Source organism: Neomonachus schauinslandi, chromosome 12 (assembly GCF_002201575.2).
Source record: "Neomonachus schauinslandi chromosome 12, ASM220157v2, whole genome shotgun sequence".
Lineage (NCBI taxonomy): Eukaryota > Metazoa > Chordata > Mammalia > Carnivora > Phocidae > Neomonachus > Neomonachus schauinslandi.
In genome coordinates, this window is record NC_058414.1 from 65,189,430 (window position 1) to 65,212,693 (window position 23,264).

Consider the following 23,264-nt stretch of genomic DNA (forward strand, 5'->3'; position numbering starts at 1 on the left):
TAAAAGGCATCCGAATAGGCAAAGAAGAAGTCAAACTCTCACTCTTTGCAGATGATATGATACTTTATGTGGAAAACCCCAAAGACTCCACCCCAAAACTGCTAGAACTCATACAGGAATTCAGTAAAGTGGCAGGATATAAAATCAATGCACAGAAATCAGTGGCATTCCTATACACCAACAACAAGACAGAAGAAAGAGAAATTAAGGAGTTGATCCCATTTACAATTGCACCCAAACCCATACGATACCTAGGAATAAATCTAACCAAAGAGACAAAGGATCTGTACTCAGGAAACTATAAAATACTTATGAAAGAAATTGAGGAAGACACAAAGAAATGGAAAAACGTTCCATGCTCATGGATTGGAAGAACAAATATTGTGAAGATGTCAATGCTACCTAGAGCAATCTACACATTCAATGCAATCCCCATCAAAATACCATCCACTTTTTTCAAAGAAATGGAACAAATAATCCTAAAATTTGTATGGAACCAGAAAAAACCACGAATAGCCAGAGGAATGTTGAAAAAGAAAAGCAAAGCTGGCGGCATCACAATTCCGGACTTCAAGCTCTATTACAAAGCTGTCATCATCAAGACAGTATGGTACTGGCACAAAAACAGACACATAGATCAATGGAACAGAATAGAGAGCCCAGAAATGGACCCTCAACTCTATGGTCAACTAATCTTCGACAAAGCAGGAAAGAATGTCCAATGGAAAAAAGACAGTCTCTTCAACAAATGGTGTTGGGAAAATTGGATAGCCACATGCAGAAGAATGAAACTGGACCATTTCCTTACACCACACACAAAAATAGACTCCAAATGGTTGAAAGACCTCAATGTGAGACAGGAGTCCATCAAAATCCTAAAGGAGAACACAGGCAGCAACCTCTTCGACCTCAGCCGAAGCAACTTCTTCCTAGAAACATCGCCAAAGGCAAGGGAAGCAAGGGCAAAAATGAACTATTGGGACTTCATCAAGATAAAAAGCTTTTGCAAAGCAAAGGAAACAGTCCACAAAACCAAAAGACAACCGACAGAATGGGAGAAGATATTTGCAAATGACATATCAGATAAAGGGCTAGTATCCAAAATCTATAAAGAACTCATCAAACTCAACATCCAAAGAACAAAGAATCCAATCAAGAAATGGGCAGAAGACATGAACAGACATTTTTCCAAAGAAGACATCCAAATGGCCAACAGACACATGAAAAAGTGCTCAATATCGCTCGGCATCAGGGAAATCCAAATCAAAACCTCAATGAGATACCACCTCACACCAGTCAGAATGGTTAAAATTAACAAGTCAGGAAACGACAGATGTTGGCGGGGATGAGGAGAAAGGGGAACCCTCCTCCACTGTTGGTGGGAATGCAAGCTGGTGCAGCCACTCTGGAAAACAGTATGGAGGTTCCTCAAAAAGTTGAAAATAGAGCTACCCTACGACCCAGCAATTGCACTACTGGGTATTTACCCCAAAGATACAAAAGTAGGGATCCGAAAGGGTACGTGCACCCCGATGTTTATAGCAGCAATGTCCACAATAGCCAAACTGTGGAAAAAGCCAAGATGTCCATCGATAGATGAATGGATAAAGAAGATGTGGTATATATACACAATGGAATATTATGCAGCCATCAAAAGGAATGAGATCTTGCCATTTGCAACGACGTGGATGGAACTGGACGGTATTATGTTGAGCGAAATAAGTCAAAAAGAGAAAGACATGTATCATATGACCTCACTGATATGAGGAATTCTTAATTGCAGGAAACAAACTGAGGGTTGCTGGAGTGGGGGGTGGGGTGGGAGGGATCGGGTGACTGGGTGATAGACACTGGGGAGGGTATGTGCTCTGGTAAGCGCTGTGAATTGTGCAAGAATGTTGAATCTCAGATCTGTACCTCTGAAACAAATAATGCAATATATGTTAAGAAAAAAAAAAGAAGAAGAAGAAGGTAGCAGGAGGGGAAGAATGAAGGGGGGGAAATCGGAGGGGTAGACGAACCATGAGAGACGATGGACTCTTAAAAACAAACTGAGGGTTCTGGGGGGGAGGGGGGTGGGAGGATGGGTTAGCCTGGTGATGGGTATTGAGGAGGGCACGTACTGCATGGAGCACTGGGTGTTATGCACAAACAATGAATCATGGAACACTACATCTAAAACTAATGATGTAATGTATGGGGATTAACATAAGAATAAAAAAAAAAAAGAGCTTCAACAAGAAGGGTATGTAGGACGAGTCAGGGATGGACTCCCTGCAGAAGCAACATGTGAGCTGAGATCTGAAGGACAGGAAGTCCACCCAGTTGAAGAATGAGGGAGAAACTGATTTCCACAGCAAGGCACTGAGGTAGAGTGACAAGATCAAATTTACTTCATAGAAAGGCCTTTATGGCATCGGTGTGGAGAATTTTTTGGAAAGCAGGCAAGAGCAGAATTTGATTGGACTAACTAGGAAGCTAGAGTGGGAGTTACATCAAAGGATGATTGTGGGAATCCTTCATGCAGTGATACTGTTACACACGCAAAACACAATGACCCTCACAGGCAAAAAAAATATCAGACACGGAGAAGACCATATTGTATGATTCCATTGATATGACATTCAAGAACAGAACTTTATATGAATGAACTAACCTGTGGTGATAGATTTTAGAACAGTGGCTACACTGTGGGGTAGGTATTGACTGGGACAGTCAAGAGGGAGGCATCTGGCAGCAGGCTGGAAATTATTTACATCTTTAGTAGGTAGGTAATTCCACCTACTAACTCACACCTGCTTTGTAAGTGTAATTTGTGCCATGGAAATGAAAAGAAGGTCTGATATATACCATTAAAAAATACATGCTCAAAGTTTAATGTTAAGGGGGAAAAGTAGAGTAAAAAATTACATATACACAATCATAACTCTCAAAAAAATCAATATAATAATAATTAATTTAAAAATTAAAAGGAAAACATCCAACATTTGACATTGGTTATTTGTGGTGGTGGGATTTCAGCTGACTGATGTGAAGAGACACCCCAGGAAGGATTTTCAGAAACACTGACAATGGATAAGAGATTAACTATCTGCTCTCAGCAGGCTAGGGATACGAATCCCAGTTCTGTTCTTTCCTAAGGGAGCGACTTTCAGCAAGTTACATAACCTCTTTACCCCAGTTTCTGCAACATTAAAAAAAGGGGTCATTATAAACAATGGTGCCTCCATCCTGGAGTTGTCTGGGGGACTAAATAAGGTGAACGGTAAGCACAGCACCATGTAGGATAGTGAGTCTTCAGGAAGTACCAGTTGTTGCTATTAAAGAAATCTTGAAGGCAGAAGAGAGTGAAGCTGTCCATGTTTGCACCAAATGCCCCTCTTCTCTGGGGCACTTGTAGGGATGGATGCTGGTGATGGGGATTTGAGGAGAAGGATGAAGGTCCAGAACAGTGACTGGGGGAATGTCAAGCTGAGCCCTGCTGGGGTGCAAGCTGAGCCATTTCTAGGGTGAAATCCTCCCACTCCCTCCCAGCCAGCTAGGATGGCTGAAACACTCCCGAGTTAGGAACTGCAAAGGGTGTTGTGATGGGAAGACAAGAAAATGGTATTCTGGGTATAAACTCCACAGGGTACGAAAATAAAGAATGTCATTTTACATAGGACAGTTTAAAGTTGAACATTTTGTGACTATGTATAACTATGGTTGTGATGTATATATAACATGATGTTATTTAAGGAAAGGAAATGACAAAAAACCGGTAACACATGCCTTTGTACATAGAGACACGTTTTCCTTTGTGCATTATCAAATAGCGAATATTATACCATATTCACATGCTATTTGAACACATGAAAAAAAATTTTAATTAAAAGTTCCTATCCCTTCTAGAAACTAGTGGATTTCAAAGCTTCTCAGGTAGAATTCGGGGAAATGTAATTGACATGCAGTCAAGGACCTAGGAAGCATGACATGCGCTTATACTCCAGGTATTCGCACCCCTCTTTTCCTTCTCAAGGGGACAGGCTTATGATATTTAATGCTGTCGTTCAGAAGCATCATGTTCATTGGTTAGGCCACAAAGTGTTAAACTGACTTTAATTCAATGAGAATAAAAAGGAAATTACATATAAAACAGAAACCTATTGTGTCATACACAGAAAAACTACAATTCTGGAATAGGAAGCATAGAATTTTATTTTATTTTATTTTAATTAATTTATTTATTTATAGGAAGTTTCTGAAAAATCAATATTTTGAGGCCTAACCAGATTTAATATTATACTTTCTCTCAGAATATGAGCTGAGAATATTGTCAACATTTGCAGCCGTGTCTGCTGTTTTCCAATTGAAAATTGTCCAACATGATATAATGCACACAGGGTGTTCTGAAGAGCTATCTGAATAATAATGATATTGATAATAATGATATTGTCTACACTTCTACTAACACGTTTTTATGTAGCAGGTATCGTGCTGAGCATTTTGGGTGTATTAGCTAACTTACTTCCCACAACAAACCTGTGAAGGAGGTATTTTAGGCATTTTATTATATCTATTTTTGGGTGAGTACAATAAAGCTCAGACTAGGATGACCAACTGCTCAGGTTTTCCCAGGATGTGGGACTTTCAGGGCTTATCCCAGGAAAGTCCTGGGCAAACTGGATGAGTTTATCTTTCTACAAAAGTGACCTGCTTGATTTTTAAATGGTAGAGAGAAATTTAATCTCTTATCTTCTTGGCTGGTTAGATTTCCCACCTACTGCCAGTCCACCTCTAGATTATAGTCTACGATAGTTAAATAGGAAAGACATTCTTTGGCAGCATGGGGTGGGGGGAAGGGTCTAGCGCAACATTATTTCACACGATGTAATTGAAAATGTCATTTTTGCCTCTCTCTGTTCCCAAACCCCTGAGCCAGCGAAGCTGAACCTCCCTTTACAACATTTCCAAAGGGCTTGCATGTCACCATAATCTGACATTCAAAGTGAAAACCCACTCACCTTGGGAAGCGGGTAGAGATGACACAATGGTTGGCCAGGGTCCTGCTTACAAAACTCCAGGGTATGACACAACACATCAGCATTCATATCTGTGCTAAGCCTGGAGGGAAATGGGACAGAACAAAGGCTATTTAAGATCTTTCGGGCATTTAGGAAATAGAACTTATTTCAAAGGAAGGTAAATCCCCAGAATGGATTCTAGCTTGGTGTTTGAGTCCAGCCCCATGTAGCTGCCAGATCATAACGATCTCCTGCTGCGTTGTTCTCTCCTCTGTTTAGAATAAGGTCCTGGGGGTGGGAAGGGGACACAGACAGCACTGAGCTGTGGTCAGCCTCTCACATGGGCACTGTGATTCTTTTCAGAAGAAGCCACAAATACAACTGGGAAAGGAAAAATGGAGAGGGGTATCATTTGATGGAAACAATATTTTAAAGTTTGCTAGGTCTTATAGCAAAAAAATCATGTGTGATAAAGCCTTAAACACCTAAAATTATTTTTAAGGCATAATCCAAATCCTTTCTTTCCCTTTAAAATAAATATATTTCTTTTGGAAGAAAATACAATATAGTTGACTCCCCCTGCCCCAGGATGGTATAAGGAAAGTGTTTTCAAATATTTTGGTTTAATCGAGTTTGAAGGGGCTAAAACAAACCTTCCATATCAATTTTCTACCTGACACTCCCCGAACTCTTCTTACCAAGAAGAATGAGAACAATGTGCTGCTTCAAATGAAGGAATGAATAGAGTATGGATTTTTAGTAACTATTCCAAGGAAATAATTGATTCAAACCCAACCCAAACGAAACCAAAACAACAACAAAAAGAATCTATAGACATAGGTTGGTAATATCTAGAGACTAATCTCAGAAAAACAGATCTATAGATTTTAGAAGATACTTTTTGGGGTTTCTTCCCAGCTCACATGATCATTTAACAGTCTCCCTTCACGCATAGGGGCAGGTTCCCGGCAACTGTGTTTGTACTCCCTATCTCTTGGCCCGTTGATTGGACCTCACTGGATGACATTGGACAAGCAGGATCAGTCAGATTCTCTCTTATGGAAATTTAGAGTTAGTACTAAAGATTTCAACTTCATTCTGGGCTGTTCCCAGAATAATAGGAGCTATAGTGACTTGGGACTATAATGTCATTTCCTGCCATGTGGACTGAGCATTTGGAAAACTAATCTGTAGGATGGGGTTCAGGGGTCAGAACCCAGTTTGTGCAGTGAGGAAGTCTGGGGAGAACGTGCCCCTGTGTTCCTGGGGGCTTCCAAGTCCCATTTCCATCTCTGTCTGAGGCCTGGCAAGATGCCTTCTTAAGCTTTTGTGAACATCTAAGTTAAGAGGGAGAAAGAGAGTCATCTGCTTGGCCCCAGGGCTCCTTCATGAGAGGTGGAGGGGAAGTTAACTTAAAGTATAAAATGAAGTCACATCTTCTAAGTTGAGGGTCAAGCTGTATATAGCAGATAAAGTCCATTAGCAAACTAATGTCTACTAAGGGTCAGTAAATCAGGAGAGGGTGGCTGTTTTCACACATCTGTCCTCAACTTAATGGTTCATTTATTTAACTGATGACTGCTGTTTTTATGGGGGTCTAATATTTAGTGGGCTCAGGAGAGTGATAAATAGGGCTCTGCTTAACTTTTTTTTTTAACCTACAGCCAATAATCCCATCTGTGGTAATCCAGGACCACCAACTAATCATATGATTTCAAGACCTATTCATTTTCTCTGCAAATAGAGCACAATTTCAAGTAAGTGAACCTGATTACAGGAGTGGAAATGGGGTCCCCACAGTCAGAGAGTGAGGCTGATGGTCTCTACACTGAGGAATAGGAGAGGAGAACTAGCTATGTGGTGTTCTTCCCAGAGTCCTCTAAGATCAGAGCTTCATCATCAGAAGACTGAAAGTGAGAAACAGTCCTTTGGACAAGAATAGAAAATGCTGAGCATCATAAATCCAGACAAGTGTAAGACCACTAGAATGTACAAGATGCAAAGAAGTGGCAAAGTAGCATATGTGTTCTTTACGAGCCATGGGGCAGAAAGCTCAGGTGATGCATAAAATGTGAAATCCTTAGGAAATCTCCAAATTCATAATATCCATTCCCACCCAATATTATTTTCCTATAGCAGCAAAAAGACCAAAATAGTCACATTTTATTTATTCTTTTTAAGATTTTATTTACTTGACAGAGAGAGAGATAGCGAGAGCAGGAACACAAGCAGGGGGAGTGGGAGAGGGAGAAGCAGGCTTCCTGCCAAGCAGGGAGCCGAATGTGGGGCCCGATCCCAGGACCCTGGGATCATGACCTGAGCCGAAGGCAGACGCTTAACAACTGAGCCACTCAGGTGCCCCCAAATCATCACATTTTAATTCACTTCTTTTTACTACCCTTACTGGTATAGAGATGTGTAGGAATGAGGCATGTGGTGGGGGACCAGGGGTGGTGGGGAGGAGGCGTCAACACATTTGGCAGAGCTAATTAACAAGTTTAATTAGGATCATAGTAGAATGAAGTCAATGATGATGATCATCACCATAAATCAAAAGAAGGGAGCAAGGTCAGGGTTAACAGACAGGTTAATAGACAGAGTAACAGCCTATGGCAGGGAGTGAGGACAGGGCCTTCCACACATGAAATCTCTCAAATTTAGACCTTGACATCACTTTCAAAGAAAGTTTATATATTAATATATAGTCACAGAGATATACTCACAACACTGAAAGAAGATCTTCCTCATGCAACTTAATACTTTTATCCAATTTCTGGACCACACCCATAGCACACTATGAATTTGTTCATTTCTCTAAATCTTGTACACTAGTCCCCCACTTATCTGTGGTTTTGCTTTCCATAGTTTCAGTGACTGGTGGTCAACTGTGGTCTGGAAGCAGATGATTCTCCTTCTAACATATCATCTGAAGGTCAAGAGTAGCACATACACCCCAATGTTCATAGCAGCAAAGTCCACAATTGTCAAACTGTGGAAAGAGCCGAGATGCCCTTCAACAGACGAATGGATAAAGAAGTTGTGGTCCATATATACAATGGAATATTACTCAGCCATCAGAAAGGATGAATATCCAACTTTTACATCAACATGGGTGGGACTGGAGGAGATTATGCTAAGTGAAATAAGTCAAGCAGAGAAAGACAACTATCATATGGTTTTACTCATATGTGGAACATAAGTAATAGAGCAGAGGACCACAGAAGGGAGGGATAACCAGGAAGAAATCAGAGAGGGAGACAAACCATGAGAGACCCTGGACTCCAGGAGACAACTGAGGGTTACAGAAGGGAGGGGTGGGGGGATGGGGTAATCAGGTGATAGGTATTAAGGAGGGCATGTGTTGAGATAAGAACTGGGTGTTATATGCAACTAATGAATTGTTGAACACTACAACAAAAACTTAGGATGTACTATATGTTGGCTAACTGAACATAATGAAAAAAAAAGTAGCCTAATGCTACATCACAATGCCTTGTCATTCATCCCCCTTCATCTTATCACATAGGCATTTTATCATCTCACATCATCACAAGAAGGGTGAGTACAGTGCAATAAATATTTTGAGAGAGAGACAGAGAGAGAGATCACGTTTACATAACTTATATTACAGTGTGTTGTTATAATTGTTCTATTTTATTATGGTTGTTAATCATTTCTTATGCCTAATTTATAAATTAAACTTTATCACAAGTATGTATGTATAGGAAAAAATAGTATATATAGTTCAGTACTATCTGATTTCAGGCATCCACTGGGGGGCCTTGGAATGTATCCCCTCTGGATAAGGGGGGGGACTGCTGTAATTATCTTGTGACTGGCACAGATACTGCTTTGTGTTTTTGGTGTCTAAAAAATACATTAATTACATTTAAGGCGTACTATGTTATAAACCCCATTACACATTTTCTTCTAAAAAATGTTAGTAGCTTAGGCCTCTCCTGATCTCTGAGAGCTCCTAGGTTTGGAATACAAGAGTTTATGATTTGGAGGAAAGCATAAATAAATCCCAGGAAGCAAGGTGAGATGTACAGAAGACAAGGATCAGGCTTGCTATGGCAACAAATGGCACGATGGAGGTCAAAACCAGGTAGAGGAGGACCTAGCACATGGTCACTGGCTAGGATTGGTTGCTCCTAGAATTATCCCCTCCCTGCATGACCCAGGTTCTTGGGGGAATGCCTGAGTGCTCAGGTGTCCCACTTCCCAAAAACATCCTGTGGCTTGCCAATGGGCAGGAAGTGTAATTGCTGAATAATTAGTCCATGAATCATTGAGAATCGACTGGTATGAAATAATGAGGAGGGATGCCCTCTGGGTTAGGAAACACATTTAATACTGGAAGCCTGAAATTCAGGTAAAACTAAATCATAAGTTTGTCATTTTCATCACCTATATCAACCCCAAACTGTATGTGATTGATTAAAACAAGTTGTAAGAAAAGCACACCATAAGAGGAGAAATGTCTATCAGCAAACAACTAATATGGGTACTGGAAAATTACTAACAAATCAAACTAATGGTGGACAGAACCATGAAGAGGGATGATTTACTACATATGTCTTTCTTCAAATGGCCCACCCAATACTAATGAGAATTTGTTGTCTTAAGACTTTAAGTCATCTCAAAGGAAAAAATGTCCTCCCCTCCCTGCCACCTACTCAGCGAGTGGCCCTCTTTTGGTGGTTTGCTGGGACGATTCTTCTATAACACCTTGTGTTCATTTGCTGTCATTTGAGATGGGCACTGTCCCTTGTACAGTTCACACCTGCAGTACGTAGTATAGTGTCTGTCTGTCCTCTCTGATCCTTGTGCTTATGTCTCTTGCACTTGCCACTCTCCAGCCAGCTACAGAAGAACAATGGGTTTCTCAACCAACCTAGGCCACAGCCCTTTTACTCCCAATACACGTGGTAGCTAATCTCTGGCTCCCCCTTTTGGGTATCTACATGCACTGCCCTCTTTAGCTTCTGTGACTTTTTTCCACCTACCTCTCTGGTTCCCTGATCCAGGCCCAGCAGAACCTCTCTGGTCAAGCTGACATTTCCCCCAGAGCACTTATATACCTCATACTAGGTATATAAGCAGATTCAATGGATAGGCTAAAAAGTTCTTTTTCTGTTTTAATATGTTCAAGCAGTTTCTTTGGAGCAGTCTAGTCATAGCTCATCTGTAGTGATACTTTTTTTCTTTTAAAATAATAAAATAATTAATTCAGCAAGCATTTATGGAAGGCCTTCAATATATATTGAAGACTCAAATATAGCACGAAGCCCTGAAAATACAAAGCCCTCTCTTTCTCCTCCACCCTCCCTCCCTCCCTCCCTTCCTTCCACATATTCAGTATTTTGCTAAGTACCTAGAGATGCAGAGATGAATAAAATGCAGTCCTGGTTCTCAGAAGGCTTTCAATCTAGTTAGCAACTCAGAAAAGTCCATGGAGAATGAAATTACACATAGATGTGGTAAGTGTTGTGCTAGGCGTTTGCATGGGGTCCCAGGAGTGTGTGTGTGTGTGTGTGTGTGTGTCTGTGTGTGTGTGTGTGGTGGTGACAGCAGTGGAAGTGTTGTCTGTCTTAGCCTGCAGAGGGTCAGGAAAGCTTCCAGAGGAAGAGACCCTGGAACTGAGGTCTAAAGAAGTAGAATTTGTCTGGGGGTAGAGGTTTCAGAGGCACCAAGCAGGGGGAACATCTTATGCAAATGTCCTGAGGCCAAAACCTCTTGGTGTGTGTGGGGAATTACAAGTGGTTTGGAGTGTGGAGGGATGAATCTGAAAATGTCCTCAGGGACTGATTTATAAATAACCCTGTGTATATCACTAAGGAATCCTGCAAAAGGTGTGAAGACTGAAGAACTTTATGTTTGTGCCATATTAGTTTGACATTTAAAAGATATTTGGCCAGCTCGAATGTGGATTGTTGACTTCCAGGCCAATAGGCAGGACTGCAAGCCTAGAATCCAGTTAGGAGGCAGGAACAGTAATAGAAGTAGGAGTTAAAAAGAAAGCATCCTTGCCTTCCAAACACTCCCAGTCCGGGGCTCACTAGAAATCACTTATCATAACAGAGTGAGGTACATATTGATGGAGGCAGGTATACAGCACAACTTAGCATGGATGACCACTGTGGACCGTATGATTTTAAGTTCCACTCATCTTTAAAATTCTGCAACTCTAGGCTACCTAGTTGTGGGAAATGATGCCTCTGAGCCTCTCTGCTTTGAGGCTAGTGGCATATAAAAGAGGAACCCCATAAGAATATTCATCATAATACCATTCACAAGAAAGAAAAACCAGTAAACAACCCAAAAACCCATCAATGGGAGAATGAAGGAATAGATTCTTGTAGTGACACAATATTCTACATAGTCAGAGGAAATAAACTACAGCAATGACACTATGTTATGTTATGGATGGAACTTAGACGTATAAATCTAAGTGGTAGGTCCCAAAAGATTATATACAATGGGATACTCTCTTCATAAACTAAAGAAATAAATAAAATAAGGTTTAAAGAAATATATATAATAACTATAGTAAAATTCTAATTATTTTATGTAGTTATATTATTTTACCATTAATTATAATTATTAATCACTAAGCTATTAATCCATTAATATTTGAGTAAGATTAATTTTCTCTATTACATTGACATATACTTCTTATATACTAATTATAATTAACATATTACATATATTTATTCTATTTATTATTTATATATAAATATATATTACACATATTTATTATCATAAATATGTATAAATTTAACATAATATATATTAACATAAGTATATATACATGTATACTAAAACTACAGAAAAAGGAAAGCAAGAGAAAGATGAATATGGAGTTTATTAAGTGGATGGAGAAAAGCATGAGAATGAATGACCGAGGGACTGGATGGTTAGAGTAAATTATAATCAAGGTCCTAGACTTAGTTTTGGGTGGTGGGTTTGGAAGCTAATTACTTTATTCAAAGTAACTAAGTAACCAAATAATAAATATAAGAAAGCCATGTATGGATCGTTGATGAGAAAATGCCATGAATAGGAAGGAATATGATTTATCTGATGCAGTGCACCTGAGCTCAAAAAAGAAACACAAGCGAAAGAAGGAAGCAGACAGATTATAATGGCGCCCATGTGGGATCCTGAGGGGCAAGGGCTAGGGCTTGTGGAGAGAGCCAGGAAACCTGAGGGAGGAGAGAGGAGAACCTAAGAACATGGTCTGGGACCTGAGCTGGGAGACAAGGGAAAGGCCGGGGCTCTTTGGGGAGCTCAGGAGAAGGGGCTAAATGCTTAGGTCCGGACAGTAGGATCTGGTTACTTGTTGCTAAAATTCCTCCTGAAAGGCTCTTGAAGAGAAATCGAGCCAGGTGCCACACTCTATGTAATTCAAGGGGAGCCTTTGCCTCGAGTGGCAATGGATCTGAGTCAGGTCTGAATGTTCCACTACTAACAAGAACAGGAACACAGCTCAAGCCCTTGTTCAGTGAGTACATCCAGCTGCCTGGCAGCTTTCCTGTTGCCCCCACATCCCAGCAACTGGCCCAGGTTAATGTGCCAGCATACTCACAGTTTTACGAGGTCCGGTCCAAACATTCTTATCACTAGATAGCAGGTGGTCTTCAAGAACAGCTTTTCTAAGAAAAAAGAAAGAAGGGGAAATAGATTATTTTTTATTCTGATGAATTTAACACATGAGTTAAAAATAATCATCTTTTACTAGGAATTGATGCTGAATGATTAATTAATGAGTAATTATAAGGGCTTAGGGGAAATGTTACAGTTAACGTATTCATTAAAACATCATCTTAGGTTTATGTGAATGCCACTTTGTTTACCGTACATGATAAAGATCACCAGTTTATTATAAAAAAAACAAGTTAAATTTTTGGGTTTTATTTTCTTTTGTACAGCAAGGAATATCTGGTGAAGATCTCCTTTGTTGAAATAAAACAGGACTCACTGTAAATAATCTGAAATATAGCTCTGTTATAAATACTCTTCTTTCGTGTTCATTTGGGAAAAAGAGATTGCATTTCAGCTATTTATTTTTTGCTGTTGGTATTCCAGAGATAGGAGACTGTCAAGATCCCTGCACTGCCATCTAGCCCAGAGAACACAGACACACAGACCCCAACACACACACACACATTAACAAAGCAATCTCCTTCCTCTCCATTGTGACAGTACAGGGATGCTTTGTGGATTGATCTGTACAATGAAATTTGTGACCCTCTGGTCCTGTTTTTCCAGTTTGTGAGTCCACTGTGAAACCTTGGGAATTAGAACCCTAGCACAATTAAGACAGATGGGCTGTCTTAAGAAAATATGGGAATCTCTCCCTGATGAGAATTTATCTTGTCATGCTTATCTCAAACTGGGCTACCCATAACTTGCTTGGAGGGTAGGGTAGTGAAAGAACAGGATAAAAACTCTCTCTAGTACTTCATTTTTACTCAAGAGTAAATAATGTAAATATTTCTTTTGTATTACGATAGATCTATTCATAGGGCTTTTTTTTTTCCTACAATAAAGCATGAACTTCAAACACACTGTGCTTTTGAAGTAGGAACTTAAAACTATATCCCCACATTGACCTTATAGAACCATGGGGGAATACTATGACATCTGCTGACAGCAAATTAGATAACTAGATGAGATGGACAAATTCCTAGAAAGACAGGCTGCCAAAACTGGCTCAAGAATAAATAAACAATCTGGATAGATGTATAACAAGAGATTGAATTAGTAATCAAATGCTTCCCCCAAAGAAAAGCTCAGAACCAGATGGCTTCACTGGTGAATGATACCAAATACCTAAAGAAAGCATCTGCATAGATTTTCTCCAAAAAAGATACACGAATGGCCAATAAGCACATGCTCAACCTCTTTAGCTATTAAGGAAATGCAAATCAAAACCACAACGAGATACCACTTCACACCCACTATGATATGGTATAATAAAAATGACAGATAATAGCAGGTACTAATGTGGAGAAATTAGAATCTTCATACACTGCTGGTGGGAACATAATACGGTGCAGCCACTTTGGTTAATGGTCTGACCGTTCCTCAAATAGTTCAACATACAGTTGCCATATGATCCAACAAGTCCATCATAGGTATATACCCAAAAGAATAAAAAATATACATCCATACAAAAATTTGTACATGGATGTTCATAGTAACATTATTTAAAATAGCCGAGAAGTGGAAAAAATTCAACCCAAATGTCCATTCATAAATGAATGAATGAACTAAGTGGGCTATATCCATGCAGTACAATATTATTCAGCTGTGAAGAGTAATGAGGCTCTGCTACATGCCACAACTTTGATGGACATTAAAAACATTATGCTCAGTGAAAGAAACATAATTTCATTTATATGAATTGTCCAGAAGAAGCAAGTGCATGGAGATAGAAAATGGATTAGTGGTTGCTTAGGTCTGGGGAGGACAGATATTTGGGGTGGTGACAGCTTAGAAGTGCGAGGGTCCTTTTCGGTATAATGAAAATGTTCTAAAATTCACTGTGGTGAAGAATATACATCTCTGGGAATATATTAAAAGCCATTGAGGTATACATTTTAAATGGGTGAATTGCATGGAAGGTGAATTATACCTCAATATACCTGTTTTAAAATAAAAACATCTCCTCTTCCCCCTGGATGCTCCATTTCAGGAGAACTGCTGTGGGCATGTCAAGAACCCCTGATGTCACAGGACTCAGACACTGGATTTCAGCACCTGTCTGACCTTCAATTGCTTACCCTTTCTGGGTTTCAATTCCTTCATCTGAAACATGTGGGAAAGGGATTCAGTCCCTTTCACTAGACCATCTAGGAACTTGGGAGAATTATGTAACGGACATTCAAAGTTACATGAATTGGCAAAGCACTCCGCAAATGAGTTTCAAGTATGCCTAATGTAGAACTAGTTTAGCTGAGAGCTGGGCAATATTTTGCTCTTGCAGTACTGCTTGAAAGAGAAAATTTGCCTTCTTTCTGGTAAAATAAAAGATGTTGGTGTGTGTGTGTGTGTGTGTGTGTGTGTGTGTTTGTATATTTTTAGAACCCTGTTTTGCTCAGGTTGAAATGAGTGGCTGCAAGTTTCTCCTTGCTCTCTGAGTAGGACCATCTGAATGATCCACTTCTTGAATGGATTCTGTGATCTTTTCCCAGATGGATTCTGTGATGATTAAGAGTAAGGGGCTCCTGGAGCAATGGCTGGTTTGGAACATGAGATGGCCCCTTGACAGCTAAATTCTAGGTCAGCACAGAAGGGTACAGAGTGGAGTCATGCAAAGTCTCCAGAGCAAGCCAGATAGAGCCCAGTCAGCATGATCAGATGTAACTTCACTGTTAGTGATACAACCATGGAAAAGATAGTTGCTCACATATTGCTAGTCACCTATCTGATGTAAAATGTATACAGTTAAACTATCTGTGACCAGGAAGGTACAAGAGCATTTAATTTCTACAGAGTCAGACTTGGAACAGCATAGGAGAAAAAAAATGTGGCCATTCCCAAGGGCAAAAGAGGGTTAAAAAGGAGCAAGTGAGCAGTCATCGTACATTAGATATATACATGTGTTTGTAAATAAAACCCAGAACATTCTAGGTTGTAATTCACCTTCACATTTACCATGAAGAAGTTTCTCATAAGAACCTTTTGAGGGAGTGTTTATTCTTACCCTTGTTCTATAGGGAGGAACCTTAAGGTTTAGAGAGCTTAAGGCCCCAAATCACAGATCTATGACATGGTTTAGTAAGAGATTAAATTTTTTACTCCAAAAGCCCATGTTATTTGTAGAGTGCATTTCAACGTACTTAGAACATTTTATTTGATGCTTCATCTACTCCTGGAGTAGATGTAATATTTACATATTTACAAATTTCTACTGGTGAGAAATTTGAAGCACCGGGAGATTAAACGACCACAAAGCTAGTTTTGAGGCTCTGTTTTCTAGTTTGTTTGTAGATTTTCAGAATCTCCAGTACGCGAAGAGAGATTCCCTCTTCATTTTAAATCTACACGAGTTTTTAGCTATCATATTCCATGAAGATAAGATTTTTGCATAGGTGACCCAAGAAAGTGAAGTTCTAGCAAGGGTCTCAGGGCATATGAGTCTACTGACCCCTAGGGAGAATGATTCCATTAATCATTTTTCCATTAACAATTCTGAGATTCTTCCAAGGTGTTTACTAATGAGAGCCAGCAGCAAAAGCAGCAGGTGAAACTGAAGGTCAGTAATGCTTTGCAGAATTAAAAAAAAAAATCATCTTCCCAGGCAAGGAAAGGCCAACGTGATTTACTGAGTGATTATTCTCAAGAATGTTGCTTACATGCTTTCAGTCTGCTAAGGTTATGTCTTCTGAACTTGTTTTGCTTTGGAGGTAAAAGCAATACTATTTAAAAATAATTTGAAAAATAGTACCTGTGTGTTGAAGTCCATAATTTCACGTCCTCTGTCTCCCATTCTCCTGGCTATGGTTCAGGCCTATTTTGATTTCAAGAAAGAGAAATCCTGAGCTAGGAGACAAACTATCTTTGTCACCCTCTACAATCTGCATAGCCATTCTGCGCCCTGGTTTCCACATCCGTAAAATGGCAACAGTAATGCCCACCGTGACTTCACGTATGTCAAATGAAAGAGCCTTTACTGAACTGAATACCTTATTTCTATCCAGAGGTAAAACATTAATTAATAAAAGAAAATAACCCCAAGCAGCATTCTTAATCCTTTGAAATTTCTTCAATTGAAAGGTAACCTACCGCAGGAAACTGAAATACCTACTTTGATTCCCTTGTTAAAGTGTCAACTTTTATTTTACCAGAATCTGACTTTCAGCCTCTCATTTACCTCAGCAGACTCTGAAATGTCCTGTGCTGAGTCAGAAGGAGCCCAGACCGTACCCTGAAGACCAGCAATCTTGGTCCATGTTGTATTACATTTCACTAGTACATTAGGACACTGTCATCTAGGAAGGAGGATTTTTACTGAGCCTTTCATCTTTGAACAACACAACTTTGCCTAAAAAGAGAAAATCAAACGCCAGGTACAAACAGTGATATGTGTCAATGTGGTCTATTACACAGAAATGACAACCAATCAAAATAAATCTTAATGATAATTATGACTGTTTTTCACTTTTTTCCTTTTTTTGTGAAATGGTAATAATATTTTCCTCTTTTTTCTCTAATTCAGAGATATGAAAATACAAAGTAAGGTTTATAATAGATTGTGAACATCCAGTAATAGGGGGATGGGTCAGTAAAATATGGGACATTTATATGGTAAAGAACTATAGAGTAATTAAGAGGCTTGACCTCAGTCTCTATGTCTTAACATAGATCTATAGATCTCAAAAACATACTGTTGAGCGAAAAACAGAAGTTGCAGAGCTATGCATATAGTAGACATTAATATGAAAGTAAAATCCCACATGGGGAGGATTCTGGAAAGATGGTGTTGGAGGCAGCAGAATTTTGGAATTTCTTTGAATTTCTACCTAAGGGGGCAAAAAAGAGCTCCTGGATAGAAGAACCCAAAATCCATGGACAGTTGTTATAACAAAAGTAGGTATCTCCATGAACCCTCACATTTAGGCTAGGATAAACCACTCACAGCCACAAGACCTGTGGGGTATCAACGTCCATGTGGGAGAAAGTAAAGGGAAGCAATGGAATGCCAGAGAAACCTGTGAATAGGGGAATCCCCAGATAGCCCATAGGTATTGCTTAGAAAGTATGGCAGGCCAATTAAAGAACAGCAGCTGAGACCGGGATGGGTTTGGCCCACTGTGACAGATGAGTGCAAGGGGCTCAAAGTGGAAGGACTAAGGGGCTGGCCTGTCCAGGCTCCTATAAATTGTAGAAACTGACCTGCCAGAGCTCCCTTCCAGGACAGCGTGCACACTGAGGAGAAACTGCTGGGTTTGGAAACAACACTGAACTGGACAGAAGCAAAGGAAAAAGAAAATCCAGATAAAAGTGGGCAGGGGAACAGTCAGAAACTCTCTCAGCAAGCAAGCTGCTGGGGGGAGTGTGTGTGTGTGTGTGTGTGTGTGTGTGTTTTAACACTATATAAGAACAAAAGAAAAAGTTCTGTACCCTGAGCCACTTCTCTTTTTAAGAGTTTTGGAAAACTAATTTCACATAAAAATGAGCAACAGAAATGTATCTAGGTCAACTCCCATACAAAGTTATTATAAGAAAAAAAAAAGAATAAGGAACAGAATCACATCCCTATAGAAAGCAAAAGCATGCCAGAAAGTCAAGCCCAAAAAAGGATTAAAACATAACATAGTATTTCGAAATGAGCTAAGAAGCATTAATAAAATGTTATGTCATGAAAGAACACAGGAATCAGAATTAGAATAACTCAGACATAGAATAAAAGAACTCAGGGAAGAATAAAAGATTATAAGAGAAATGAAGTCTAAACTAGAGTGAACAGAAGAGCTGAATACAATAGCTAATGTCTTAAGAAAAATACAAGGTGAAAAAGAGTAAAACTTTCAAGATAAAAAATACAGGGATAGAAAGTATTCAAGAGACAGGCAACATACCGAGGTTAGGCAAAGAAGATTCAAAATATGGATATTAGAAATCCCTGAAAAAGAAAACCAATCAAGGAAACTGAACAAGTAAACAACTGTCCTGAAATTATAAAAAAAATGTACTTGAGAGCATACTGCATGCCTGACATCAACATACGACAACTAATACCAAGACACATTCTAGTTAGATGACTGAATTTTAGAGAAGAAAGGAAAAAGAAATCTTTGAATTTCTAGGCAGAAACAGCAAGTGATTTACAAGAAAAAGGGAAGAAGATTATCAGTAGGCTTTTTAAAGACACATTTAAGATATTTAGGGAAAGAAATTGTGTGCCAAGGATTTATATATCCAGAAAAACAGCTGACTTTCAAGTGTAAAGGGCACAGACAGCTTGTTATTGACATGCAAGAATTCAGGGAATATTGTTCCCATGAGCCCTTCCTGAGGAATGAGCTTTAGACAACAACTCAGCTAGAGAGGCATCCTCATAAGGGCTGGTGGTGAACATTGATTAAACAGTTGCTGATGGGACTGAGACAAAGTGAGGGGTGGGCAGGGAATGGGTATTGCATGTAATAGCTGTATGATCAGGTCATATAGTACAATGATTACAAAGGGTGGAGAAATGGGAAAAGTATATGCAAAAAACAATTTTAACTGCTCTCAATGATTAAAAAATATATTAATGATAGCAGTACTAGGATTGATCTTCTGAGACTGTTATATGTATAATGAGGGATAGGTGAATGGGTAATTATATTTTATCCCTTTGTCCTTGAGAATTAGGACTTCAAGTGTGGAGAGAAGAAGATATAGGTATGATACAGAAGAGATTAAGAAGAAAATCCTGTAGTCCTGAATTTGAAGTGTCAGTATGAACTCATTAGACATTTTGTCTTAAAATTATATGTAAAATAGGTAAATGTATGTACATGTATATGTAAATATATGTATTTTTTTCTAGCATTGTCTACTGAAAAGGCCTAGAAAGAATGACCAACTCAGTAGCAATGAACATTCCTATGCACCCAGACTGTGGTCTTAAAATACTATTTCCCACTAACGGAAACCAGAGCTTTTGAGAGAAATGACTGATTTCAAGCCTGGGTCTGGAAATGTACAAGACAGGGCTGGAACATCTTGTCATATCAATTAGCGAGGAAGCTATCAAAGGTTACTTAGGCTCATGTCAAAGGGACTCAGGAGCCAACTTGAAGAAGTTCCCACTGGTCAAACATGAGACAATTTGAGTTACAAAAGGATAGTAATTGAAATAGACCAAAACTCATGAAATATGTATAAATTCAAGAGTTCATGATATTTTAAAGAAAAGTGATTGACTACTATGGGATCATAGAAAGACAATGAATTATTTGAAAACTCGCAAGTAGAGCAAAGGAATCAGGCATGTATCTGGCCTTTCCTACTATGAACAATACCATTAGTGACTGTGGGGAAAATGTCTCTAAAATATGATGAGGATGAGGGAAAGTGTCTCGAATGTATTTCCACCACTAAATATAATATAAATGATATATTAGAATAGCACCATTTTGCAACTCCCAGTGAACTAATAGATCTGATTATTGAGCATCAACAGCTGCTAATATTGCAAAAAGAAAAAAGAGAAAATCACATTTAATGGCCTCCCAATGAAAGAAAACATTATCACTTATAGTCTTGCCAAAGAAATCAAACTGGAGTCTGATCAAGCCTCTGGATCTAGCTGCAAATTTTCAGGATATACAGAACACAGAGCAACATATTCAATCATACCACAGGGAAGCAATCAGCAAAATCCAGACTGTGGGAAACTCTATAGGGCAAATCCCACAATTAAATTACATGGCAAAGAAAGGGATGGAAAGAAAACTTGTAGATTAAAATAAACTTAAAAGACATATCAAAAATTTTAAACTAGGCAAGACTATAGTGCAGGGAATGTTCACTTGGATAACAAAACTATAAAGCAATGCAAAAAAATGATTACAGTAAAATTCAGGATGTTCCTTTAGGCAAAAGAAGTGATTTATGCTGGGATGGGGCTTCTAGAGTAGTTACCTATCTGTTCCTTCTTGACCTGGGCTATGTTTACCAGGGTATTCACCCTTTAATAACTGATAAAGCTATACATTTGTTTTGTGTGGCTTTCTATATTTGTTTTGTTTTACCAAAAACAGGTTAAAAAATTACTCGCTGAACAATACCATATATTGTTTATGGATTCATACAAGTGAATGTGAAAGTATAAAACTTGACAAGAACAATACCCATCAAGTTCATATGAGTGGTTCCCTCTAAGGAGATGGGAGGAGAATGGAACTGGGGGTGAGGGGAAGCCACATTCTAATTTCATAAAAGAAAGATGATGTAAATATGTCAAAACCTTAGCAATGGTCAATCTGGGACATTGTAAACACATGTGTTAGTGTAGTATTCTCTCTTGATCCTTAGTTTAAATTCCAAGAAATTTAGCTTGTGAATGCATATTGTTACTGAATGCAATAAATCCTCCGAAAATGCTTAGGTGCTGTTGGCACAGCATGCTCTGTAAACCCAAGACACAACGGCCATTAGTCTAGCTTCCTTACTTTGAAAAAATTCATCCTTGGTGAATTTGTTTTTTAACATTAAATGAATGATAATTTGACTCTCAAGGAAGTTTACCCATTGTGACTGTTCACCTAATAGTATTCTATAAGGGAAATAGAATCAATATTTTCTCAATTTTGTTGAGATTGAAAGAGAAAAACACAACTTGTATATTTTTTGTACTTAATCATTTTTATTCATTCTAGAACATGGAGATAATTTTAAATTATGATTTAATCATCAAACATAATACCTACTCCACCCCAATCTGTAAATTTGCTAAGTATGCTTTCTATTTCTTTTTAATTTAAATTTTAGGTAGTTAACATATAATGCATATTGATTTCTGGAGTAGAATGCAGTGATTCATCACTTACATACAACACCCAGGGCTCATCATAACAAGTGCCCTCCTTAATACCCATCACCCATCTGTCCCATCCCCCACCCACCTCCCTCCATCAGCCTTCAGTTTGTTCTCTTATCAATGGTTTCCCTCTCTCCTTTTTTTCTTTTCTCCCTTCCCATATGTTCATCTGTTTTCTTTCTTAAATTCCACATATGGTATTTGTTTTTCTCTGACTTATTTCACTTAGCATAATACACTCTAACTCTATCTGTGTCATTGTAAATGGCAAGATTTCATTCTTTTTGATGGCTGAGGAGTATTCCATTTTATACATACATACATATATATATATATATATATATATACACACACATATACACACCACATCTTCTTTATCCATTCATCAGTTGATGGATACTTGGGCTCTCTCCATAGTTTGGCTATTGTTGATAATGCTGCTATAAACATTGGGGTGCATGTATCCCTTCGAATCTGTACTTGTGTATCCTTTGGGTAAATAGGAGTGCAATTGCTGGATCATAGGGTAGTTGTATTTTTAACATTTTGAGGAACCTCCATACTGTTCTCCAGAGTGGCTGCACCAACTTGTATTCCCACCAACAGTGCAAGAGGGTTCCCGTTCTCTTCATCCTTGCCAACATCTGTTGTTTCTTGCGTTATTAAGTTCAGCCATCCTGAGAGGTGTAAGATGGTATCTCATCATGGTTTTGATTTGTATTTCTCTGATGATGAGTGATGCTGAGCATCTTTTCATGTGTCTGTTAGCCATCTGGTTGTCTTTTTTGGAAAAGTGTCTATTCATGTCTTCTGCCCATTTCTTAACTGGGTTATTTGTTTTTTGGGTGTTGAGTTTTACAAGTTCTTTATAGATTTTGGATACTAAACCTTTATTAGATATGTCATTTGCAAATATCTTCTCCCATTCCCTAGGCTGCCTTTTAGTTTTGTTGATTGTTTCCTTCACTGTGCAGAAGCTTTTTATCTTGATGAAGTCCCAATAGTTCATTTTTGCTTTTGTTTCCCTTGCCTGTGGTGATGTGTCTAGTAAGAAGTTGCTACAGCCGAGGTCAAAGAGGTTGCTCCCTGTGTTCTCTGGGATTTTGGTGGTTTCCTGTCTCACATTTAGGTCTTTCATCCATTTTGAATTTATTTTTGTATATGGTGTAAGAAAGTCGTCCAGTTTCATTCTTCTGCGTGTTGCTGTCCAGTTTTCCCAGCACCATTTGTTGAAAAGACCATCTTTTTTCCATTGGATATTCTTTCCTGCTTTGTTGAAGATTAGTTGACCAGAGAGTTGAGGGTCATTTCTGGGCTCTCTATGCTGTTCCATTGATCTATGTGTCTCTTTTTGTGCCAGTACTATACTGTCTTGATGACTACAGCTTTGTAGTATAGCTTGAAATCGAGAGCTGTGATGCCTCTAGTTTTTTCTTTTTCAGAATTGCTTTGGCTATTCGAGGTCTTTTGTGGTTCCATCCAAATTTTAAGATTGTTTGTTCTATCTCTATGAAAAATGCTGGTCGTATTTTGATGGGGATTGCATTAAATGCATAGATTGCTTTCGGTATTATAGACATTTTAACCATGTTTGTTCTTCCAATCTAAATGCGTAGATTGCTTTGGGTATTATAGACATTTTAACAATGTTTGTTCTTCCAATCCATGAGCATTGAATGCTTTTCCATTTCTTTGTGTCCTCTTCAATTTCTTTCATA

General features: G+C 38.8%; 1 protein-coding gene across 4 annotated transcripts in view; it reads right to left on the reverse strand.

The window, feature by feature from the left end:
• AOAH (acyloxyacyl hydrolase) overlaps window positions 1-23,264 on the reverse strand; it is a 181,530-nt gene that overhangs the window by 133,765 nt on the left and 24,501 nt on the right. For all 4 annotated transcript variants that reach the window (XM_044919905.1, XM_021699288.1, XM_021699289.1 and 1 more), the window contains 2 exons: window positions 12,595-12,661; window positions 5,004-5,103 (listed from right to left, as the gene is read on the reverse strand). In XM_044919905.1, coding sequence (XP_044775840.1) covers window positions 5,004-5,103; window positions 12,595-12,661 — 167 coding nt within the window. The remainder of the gene's footprint in view (window positions 1-5,003; window positions 5,104-12,594; window positions 12,662-23,264) is intronic.